Source organism: Phodopus roborovskii, unplaced genomic scaffold (genome assembly GCF_943737965.1).
Source record: "Phodopus roborovskii unplaced genomic scaffold, PHOROB, whole genome shotgun sequence".
Classification (NCBI taxonomy): domain Eukaryota; kingdom Metazoa; phylum Chordata; class Mammalia; order Rodentia; family Cricetidae; genus Phodopus; species Phodopus roborovskii.
In genome coordinates this window covers 9,068,404-9,078,600 of record NW_026125444.1, presented here as the reverse complement: position 1 = coordinate 9,078,600, position 10,197 = coordinate 9,068,404, and the positions used below count along the sequence as shown (strand labels likewise).

Here is a 10,197-nt window from a genome sequence, read left to right as displayed (position 1 = left end):
CTAGTGTGCATCCCCATGAGAAACACTGCGGTGCTAAAAGGAGTTTATTTGCACAGCCCACCATGGAACATGGACAATCAGCTCACTGTAAGTGCACAGGAAGTTCCCCTTTCTACAGGAATAGTTTATCATGCCTATTCTGAAGACAACATAAGGAAACTGAGATCACTGCTCCAAAGAATTCTAGCATGCATTAGGATGGTTTCCTTCAGTCCATACAAATGGATCATATGAGTTTTTTTTTTCATTTATGATAATCTCCACCAGAGCCAACGTTCATGGTTTTAACAGGAAAAATTTTTATCAAAATGTTTTCCATATTTTTTTTGTTTTGCATTCAACTGGAACTTTATGTTCAAAGATTCATTTTATTTGTTTTATTAAAAAAGAGTCTGATCATAAGAAGCATCAATAGATGGCATTTCATTGTGCTCATTCACAAAGTCAAAGGCCACAGAGTCTTCCTCAGTGAATAGGTCGGACTCTGTCTAGAAATGCCGTTGGCTGTTTTGATTCACATCCTCAACTTTGAAAGCTTTATTATTATCATTATCATTATTATTATTACTTCCAAACTTCTTGATTTGCCGTCTTAATTTGCAAAAAATGGTTATTATTTCTTCTTTCTTCTACTTGAGATTTTTTTCCATAGTCAGGACTCCAATTCTCTTAGACCTGTGCCGACTGTCTTACAAAGCAGACACCCTGACGATGTTTCCTCCCGAGTACTCCGGAGACTCTGGCCTGTCATCACCTTCTGGTGTGGTTACCGGAGGTGTTGGGATGCTTATTATTGCTGTGGTCACGTAAGGTTGTTCACAGTTTAGTTTAACGCACTCTTCCATTTTGGCATTTAAGCTGGATCGGCTGATGAGGGAGAAAAGTAGGTTGGAACAGATAAGCTATTTATTTAAAGTTTCTATCTTTTAACTGAATGATATATAGTCTACTAGTAATAAATGACATTGAAAATATATAAGCAAAACTATATCTATTACAATTTAAATATATAATATGTTAAATGTTAGTTAATTGACATGAATTATTCCATAGAGTCATGCTCACCTTAGTTCAATCAATTGTTTCTCAAAGTGTATTCTATGCAAATATAAAGAAAAGGGCTCAGATAACAGCTACACATCTGAGATAAGCAAAGTGAAATATAATTTTCCTTGGCGGCAACTTTGAAAGGCTTAAGGTACCAGCATGGAATGCCATTCAATGAAGATTTTGTAACATTTCTTGTTATAAAATCATTGGGATGATGTTTTTCTGAAATGTCTAGTTACTTGAAAGTACCCCACTTAATAATGGTCATATGTTAAGAACATCAAAATACTAGCTCTACATATCTAAACCCTGAAGTTTTCTACAAGAGATAGCCTTGTCACAAACTTCCCATGAGGACAAGGAGGAGGGAGGAACAGGGAGTATTATGTCGGGTTTCTCCGTGGTCACTCTCCACTGATCTGCTGACTCACCAATTCCAGGGAGTCTAGCCACCAACTTGTCCCCAGGATTGTCTGTCTCTGCCTCCCAAGTGATGGGATTATATGCATGTGCAATGTATGACTGGCTTGAGTTGAATTCTAGGGGAATTCAAGTCCTTAGGCTTCCATGGAAATCAATTTATCCAAGGAGTCACATCCACTGCCTCCTAATGCAACTTTTGACACTTAATGGGTATGTTTTTTCTTTTGTTTTGTTTTGTTTCCCTTGTTTCCCAGCAACTAAACTTAGAGGCCATATTGGTCATACCATGATTGTAGCAGACATGGTCTATGAACCAGGACAGGCATTTACATCTTACAGATCAATCCCAGGTACCTGTTCGATAACGGCGTTCTCTCCACACATCTGATCTGAATTGTACTGAGTTCTTGCACACTGCCTCTATGACTTCCTGACACGTTGGCATTAGGAATGCGGAAAGTTTTTTTGTGTCGCCGTGAGCAGCAAGTGCTGGTGACCCCTTGTTGTGAGGACATGGAGGGACTGTGACTTGAAGGACGATTAACTGTGGCAACTTCCATGCAGCTTTCTTCAAAGACTTGCTCATCCACAAACTCATGATTCTGTGTGAGAGTTGTAGGAAAATGTGAAGAAAGCAGATAATTTAAAAAAGATTAAATGTAATTATTTAAAAACTTCAAATATATTAAGATTTGGTTAGACTTGATCGAATAGCTAAGTAAGGGAACTTTTTTTGTGGAAAAGAGTCTTTCTAGCTAGGTCTAGAGGTTGACATATACAAGATGCAAGCTGACGCAGTGTTTATTTACAGGCCATTTTTTTAAAAAAAAATATCACTCTTAATAACTTAAGTATAAAATCAGGATGTTATAAACTACAAAAACAAAACTCTTATATGAATATAAATAATATCTGCAAGGAATTTATGAACTCATAGTGACTTTATTGAGCAGACTAATCTTATAAAATGAGATTAATGCAATTGAATGTCTTATGTTAGATGGTCTACTATATATTAGCAAATATCTTCATGTGTTATAGGAACATTTTTCATTAGAAACTTAGAAGTCTCATGGAATTTTCATTTTTCTTGATGCTCCCCTAAAATTCTCAATATATAGAAAACTATAATTTTTAAATAAAGAATATAATATATGTACTTATCTCCCAAGAGATTCGTCCCTATCTTTTGTGGTTTCTTTTCTTATCTCTAGTGGTCACCTCTATATACCTAACTCTCCACTTAGACAAACAGTAAGGTGCATCATTTCCCATACCACACTTACAGACCACACATGAATTTTAATTTAAAAATAGGAAAGAATTACCTCCTGAAATGCCTACATAAGAATTTGGCCTCAGAAATGCAGGAGCAAACATTCTTTACCATGAATTACTGAAGAATGACTTCAATTACTATTTTATCTCCGTGTGTGTAGAAATAGCCTCATAATGAAAGGCTTCGCACATTTTGGGTTTCACTTAACCATCTCTCATCCTAAAATATTAGTAAAACAACTGAAGCAATTCATGGCCTAATGGGAAATAGATTGTTTTAGTTACTCGTTTTGCCATTTCTTTGCTGAGAGTAGCACTTTGAAGCACGTAGAATTCCACATTCTACTGTTCTGAGTTCAGAGGACAATGATTAGGAGACAGAATTTCATGTTAGCTTTTGTTGTACAAAGGATTCGTGATCTGTGTTTTTCTCTTACAGTGCACAGCAACACACATGTTAACAGTCAGAACACATAGCAGTCAGACTTAGATCATTAGGGACTGGAATTAAAGAAGCAGATCTGCCTTTGGTTGCTGTGTAGTTTTCTATGTAGCTCAAACTAAACACTATTTCTTGAGGTTAAAGACTTTTTTTTTTTTTTATTAGAAATATCGGGGGTAAAATAGTGGAAAAGAAAAGACATGAGGGGTAAATAAATCTGTCTTTAATCTATCATATTAACAATATCATGTAACTACCCTAATGAAATGTAAATTTTCCACTTATCCGGAGATAATCATCACCTATCTATCTGGACAACACAGGACCTGGTTACTGTCTTTCCTGTGGCATCTTCCTGTACTTCCTGATGACCGTCAGATTCTTTTTCTGCCTCCTAGTCTATTTGTCTGCTCTCTTTCTGTACTGACATCATGTGTTAGCCTGAGCCTTTCATGACTGAGCTATCTCTCCTGCATCTACATTGTCTTTTATGTCTTTGCATAATTCCAAATTCACCTGTATCTCTCACCCCTGCCCCCAAACAAAGAAGAGGCACACAGGAAGGATTTCTTGAGCCTGTCTACTCAGGGCTCCTCATTGCTTCACCCTGCACCTCCCCCCACCACCCCCCTCCTGCCATGCTTATGCTGCTCATTACCCTTCCCAGGTAAAGTCCTCTTTCCTGTTTTGCTATCAACAGAGTCTTGATGGTAGTGGAGTTCATACTGGTTTTGCAGTATTTTGGATCTGGCTCACAGACAGGCAAGTGATACAGATTTGCTGAATGACTATCTGAATTAACAAGCTGATGGAAAATATGTTAGAATTTAGTTTACAACATATCACTGGTGAGTAAGCTGGCCTGACTCATACATGATAAATACTTCATTCTACTTCGCGGTCACAGACAGTGATGTCCATGGACATCTAGCTTAATAATGGGTGACTTTGCTTTGGGAGAATTCTCACTGATAGCATGCAAGTGAGGGGACAGAGTCTTCTTTGTATCTAGGGACACTCTGTGATTAACATTTTATTGCGCTAAAGAGATAATTTTAAAATATCTATCTCTATTCATTATACCTGTGAATAAAAGAAACATGTGCTATCTTATCCTTTCTCTCCTTTTTCATGACAGCTTTGAGAGTTTCATGTAGATGTGAGGACACTTGACATTTTATTTATTTTCTTCCTGTTTAAATCATTTTACAAACAGAGAAGAAACAGTCTTTCATTATTTGTATCTAAATTCATCTGGTGTCTTGGATGGGAGTTAATGCAGCTACTTAGGGTCCAGCATCTATAATGATTAGAGCAATTTTCGAGCTGAATCAATTCCTGTGAAATTTTCTGTATCCCTGATTTTTTTTTTTTTTTTAGCATGTTTTCGAGGGATGCAGAGAGTCAGATCCTGCTTGGACAGGTCATGGTTGCACAGAATTGAACAGGGTACAAGGCTGCAGCTTCGCTCTTCTCTTCTTACCGTAGTTTTCTCCAGGCAGTGAAGCAGGTGGTGGTGTTGTGTCTCAAAGCTGGATCCTGATTTGCTAACGAAGGCTGGTTCATCCTCTGAAGACTGTAACACAGTGAAAACAAACTTCCTTTTAATTTGCAAGCTGGGAGATCTGGGCTACCCATGTGCACAGATTCCTGGCCTGGTTTCTGAGACTAACTGGTGGCGCTTTACTCACTAAAAAAGGACAAATGTGTAATTAAGTCTGGGTGATCAGCGGGTACATTTTCATTTGGTCTTTTAAGACTATACGTCCTTCAGCTACTAGATGAGGGCTCTATGATGGTGGGTAAGTTAGTTATCGATCTCATTATCAGGGAAGGGCATTTAAGGTAGCCTCTCCACTGTTGCTCAGATTGTTAGTTGGGGTCATCCTTGTAGGTGTCTGGATATTTCTCTAGAGTCAGTTTTCTTTTCAAACTTATAATGGCTCCCTCTATTATGGTATCTTTTTTTTTGGGGGGGGGAGCAGACATCCACAGCTAAACACTGAGCCAAACACCTGGGATCTAAATGTAGAGAGGGAGGAGTGATAAGAAAAGGGGTCAAGCCCAGGCTACAGAAACCCACAGAGACAGCAGACCTGAACAAGGGGGAGCTCGTGGACCCTCAGACTGATAGCTGGGAATCCAGCATTGTACCGACTCAGACCCCCTGAACATGGGTCTCAGTTAGACTGCCTCGGCAGTCTAAGGGACCTCAGACAGTGGAACCAGGAGGTATCCCTGGTGCACGAAAGGACTTTGGGAGCACATTCCCCATGGAGGGATACTCCCTTAACCTAGAGGCGGGGATGTAGTGGGGTAGGGGTGTAGGGGGAGGGCCCAGACCCTACTCCAAATGACTTGACAGATTTTGATGATCCCTCCTGGAAGGCATCACCCTCCCTGTGGAGTGGGAGGAGGGGAGGGAATGGGATGGGATGGGAGGTTGGGGGGCATGGGAGGGAGGGAGAGGGAACTGGGATCGATATGTAAAATAAGACTACACAGCCTTGACTTGAAGATTCAACTCCCTATTAGAGTAAGTTCATCAAGAGTTTATCAAGTTCTCCTTTATCATGTGGCCTTTGTAACACTTACTGAATGCTGTTCTCTCTCCATCTGAAGTAGAGAATGGTATCATGTCTCACTCCAGACCCCTATCAAAGTGCACTTAAAGGGACATACATAATTTTGAGATAAAATTAAGTATGTGAAAGGTTGATGGCTTTTTATGTCACCCATGTCACAGTGGATAGGGTGCCAGTGGGCAGCGTGGAGCTGGCATTCCTTACTGGAAACAGAAATCATGACCACTGGCAATATCTTTTAGCACAGTGTCTAGGTTGCTACTGACAACTACAATGGGCAGTGGAAAAATGGCATCCTGTTGTTGCACTAGTCATTTTCATAAGTACCCGCAATAAAATCATATGGTTAAATGGAGCTGAATCAATGTCACACTGGTGGGCCCACGATTACAAAGAAGCGAAGGGCGTGGCTATACCTGCAACTGGTTGCTGAGTAACCCGTTCCGTTTGCTCTGCATGTACGCATTTGCGCTTCCACTTTTAGCTGCCCGGATCCTGGCCAGCCTCGCTTTCTACAGGAGAGAAAGAAACCAAGCCATCCTGTGAACGAACACTCAGGAAGTCTGTTTATAAGTCAGAAGTGAACTCTTTCAAAATAAATTATTATTCCTTATTACAGCGTGTATGATGTGTGTGGGGTCCATGCCACAGCCCGCACATGTGGAAGACAGAGGACAGCTCTGAGGGACAGGTCTCTCTCATCCTGTTTTCTGAATTTTAAAACCAGGTCTTGGGATACAAAGTCTTTACCCGCTGAGCCATGGTCCTGGCCTGGAGAAAGTGTGTTCTGTGCAATCCTATGGCCAACAGACAGATTTTTACAAGCAAGCCAGCTTTGCGGATGGGAGGATTGGAAACTGTTCCCCCAGTGCTGAGTGCTTTCTTATTAACTGTCTTGGAGCTGGCTAATGCACTTCAGAGTTGGGATTAATCTTTACAGTAAGATCAAATTATTTTGCTATTCTTTCAATTTTGCCAGGAGCAAAATAACAGTATCGCTAGACTAATATTTATACTTTGACCTGAGCAACATAATAAAGTGGAAGCCACAGGCCAGCAAAGCAGCTGTCAATTCTTGTTCCTGTCACTTGTTTCTTTTTTTAAAAATTAGTGACTTGTTTCCAGGAATCAGTTAAGATTTTCCCTCCTCCTTCTCTACCATGGGCTCATTTACTTCTCTACACCCCCTGTCTTTTCCTTTATTATTTCTCTTTCTTTCCCTACTATCTTCCCTTACCCTCTCTTACCCCTTCTTCCCTGCCGCCCTCCCCTCTCCCTTCCTTTTCCCTCTCCCTCTCTTTACCCCCTCCTTCACTCACCATCTTTTTCTAAATTCGCTGCTCCCCAGCACCGGCAGACCCTAACTCGATTGTTTTATTTACAGCTGTGCTGTTAAACTGATCAAAGGAGAGCCCATGATGGGTAACACATGACCTTAAAAGCCTCAAATTTGGGTCTGTACATTGGTATTTCATTTGATTTCTATTTCACTCTTGAATCTGTGGAGATGTACAATGCAGTGAGTCTATCCAAATGGATTTCTAAGATTCCTTAAACTTTCAAAGCATTTTCCATAGACTGCTTTTCTGTTTGGAGAATTTCAGGTGGGTCCCAGTTCCAATTAGGTCATCAGTGCAGTTACCTAGCACAACAACTTGTGATTAGCTTTCCAGTGTATATTATATTTTCTGTGCCATTTCTGCCACATGGCTACCCTCTGACTACCATGGGAGGTGTCTACTTCCCACCCTGGACAGCACATTCTGGAGACCACTCTTTATGACTCATGGGTAACAAGCTTATGCAACAAAGCAAATGTGATGACTTGGTCAAGATGTGTCTTGCAAACTCCCTCTAAGAATCCCACCGTTCCTTTTATGAACAATCATAAGCACACCACCCCTTAGTCTCAAGCTTTAGAATGCTCTTTTGGGTAAGAACTCAAAAATTATTTCCATTCTAAAAATAGAAGAGAAATGTGCGCCTATAAAAACATATACAAGGCAAGTACTCTGGCCTAAGGCCATTTTCTCCTTATGCTCTGTAGCCAGGGGCTGGTGTTTGTCCTGTCAGAAACTAAGTACATGCATGTGCACATTTTAACATAGCTGGAAGAAAACATCTCACACTCTTCTGTAGTTTAATTTCTATACCTGGGAACTTCATCTACACACACACATAGATTACTATAGATTTTATGGCTGTATGATATGCCACTGTTGAAGTGAAGCATGACTTATTTTGTCAACTGCTGATTAATTTGTTTCATAAGTATTGAGAACTAAAGCCAGGGTTTTATGCATGTGGGAGGGGCAAGCACTCTACTGCTGACTAATATACCAAGTCTTTTCTGTTTTTTAATTTGACAGAGAACATAAAGGGTGTGGTGCATGGAAGGCTGGAGGGCAGGCACATGAGAGTAGGAGGGAAATGATGTAATCATGTTCAAATCCCTTGAAGCTGAAATTGAACCACTTGATTGGAATAGTAGAACTTGAACTCTGGTCCTCAGGAAGAGCAGCAAGCATTAACTGCAGATCCATCTTTTCAGTCACTGAGTTTTATTTAATACTGCTGAGGAAGTTTTTTTTTTTTGCTAAGTGATGGAGGCTAGCCCTGAACTGGTGAACTTGCTTCAGGCTCCTGAGGAGCTGGAATCACAGCACAGTCATGTTTCAGCACAATTAACTTTTATTTGTTGCTGCTGTTTTGAGAGAGGCTCTTATGAAAGTCAGATTGGCCTTGAATATATTTAATAGCTGATGCTGGCTATTGGAATGCCTTGCTGGCAGGTCAGCTGGCAATCTGTCAATCTGCCATGGCTTGGTGGTTTTTTTTTTTTTTTTTTTTTTTTTTTACAAAAGCTTAACAACATGGAGACTCCCTCCCCAGAGACACTTCCTGCCTCTACCTGCCCTTATCTAGAGAATGTCCTTGGGCCTGGAGGACTGATCTTATCTAAAACTGTCTCTAAGCCTGTTTCCTGATTTATCTTTAGTTTGAACCTTCGCACAGATTCCTGCTAGAAGACTTGTGCTAGGAGATCCTATGAAGGACCCTAATACATACAGCCTTGTGGATGAAAGTTTCACTTAATGCAAACTGGGTTTTGTCCCAGGCTCCCCAATCCTATACATTCCTTATACTCTGGAATAAAGTTGAACTGATTCACTGAAGTCTGTCTCTAGGGGGACTGTCCCCATCATTCCCACAGCCCTCCAGACCCTGTTCCCCATTTCTGCTCTCTCCACTCTCACGGAGCTGGAGGGAAAAGCAGAGCCTCAGCCACCTCAAGGTTGTCACTGAATTCCATAGCCTCTTGCCTCCGATTCTCAAGTTCTGGGAGGCATGTGTCATCAATCAAAAACGTAAAGCAGCCACTGCCATAGCAAGCAAGGTCTCCTGCTTTGAGCATCTTGGTGACAAGTTTCAGAGAACAGACTTGTTTTTTGTATCAGAGGTGTGCCTCACTGTGCGTGTGCTTGTGTGTGTGTGTGTGTGTGTTGGTAGGTTTTATAGAATTCCCTTGTGTGTGTGTGTGTGTGTGTGTGTGTGTGTGTGTGTGTGTTGGTAGTTTATGGAGTTCCCCATTTCATCCACTCCTTTGCGAGCAGCGTTGAGCTGTCTCAAACACCGTTTATCCTCATGACTCCAGTTCTGCTCTTTCTTCCTGTACCCTTAAGTTTGTGCCTTATGTGTGTCGACTCCATCTTAGCATAATGTACCGTATCACGATCATTTTTTGTGTGCGATGGGAAAGTTGAGAAATCTTACTTTTGTTGTCAGTGTGATACTTAGATCACTGAAAACATTTAGCCAGTGCTGGAGAGTCACAGTTACGCTGGCAGGTAGGAAGAAAACCTTTATCTTCTAAAGCTGTGAATCGGGACTAGGTTTTCAGGCCAGACTCAACAAAACAATGGCATTGACAAGCACTCTGGGAAATGACCTAGAATTACCCCAATCATCAAGCAAGCAATGTACCTATTGAATTCCAGACAGTGCATATCGTGATTTCAGTCCCTTCAGCTATTCAAACATCCCTGGCCTTATGCGCCCCGCCTTCTTACTTACGTTCCCTGGCTGCTTCATACCCTCCCTTTTCCATCTCCTGAATTTCTTTGCTTCTCTCTCTCCCTCCCTTTCCCCCTCCCCTCCCTCCATTCATACTATCTTGCGTATTGCATTTCCTATATTGCAGTTATTTCTCTCTCGCCTATGGTATTCTCTAAGCATAAGGCAGCAACACTGAGTGACGTTTTTTCCTTTGAGACATGTACCATAACTGCTGTCCACCACAGAAGAATGACTTACCTTTTATCATATGATACCAATTCTATAAATGGTATCAACTGCTAATACAGATAGAGTCTTAACCATCTGCACAATATTTTTTTTTTAAAGGCAGAATGGCCATTT

At 40.8% G+C, this 10,197-nt stretch overlaps 1 protein-coding gene across 1 annotated transcript in view; it reads right to left on the bottom strand.

Moving 5' to 3' along the window:
• Positions 1–607: 607 nt before the first annotated feature.
• Positions 608–10,197, bottom strand: part of Kcnd2 (potassium voltage-gated channel subfamily D member 2) — a 470,565-nt gene continuing 460,975 nt past the window's right edge. The window contains exons 3-6 of the mRNA XM_051175732.1: positions 6,195–6,290; positions 4,677–4,769; positions 1,828–2,075; positions 608–867 (exon numbers count right to left, since the gene is read on the bottom strand). Coding sequence (XP_051031689.1) covers positions 690–867; positions 1,828–2,075; positions 4,677–4,769; positions 6,195–6,290 — 615 coding nt within the window. The 3' untranslated portion in view covers positions 608–689. The remainder of the gene's footprint in view (positions 868–1,827; positions 2,076–4,676; positions 4,770–6,194; positions 6,291–10,197) is intronic.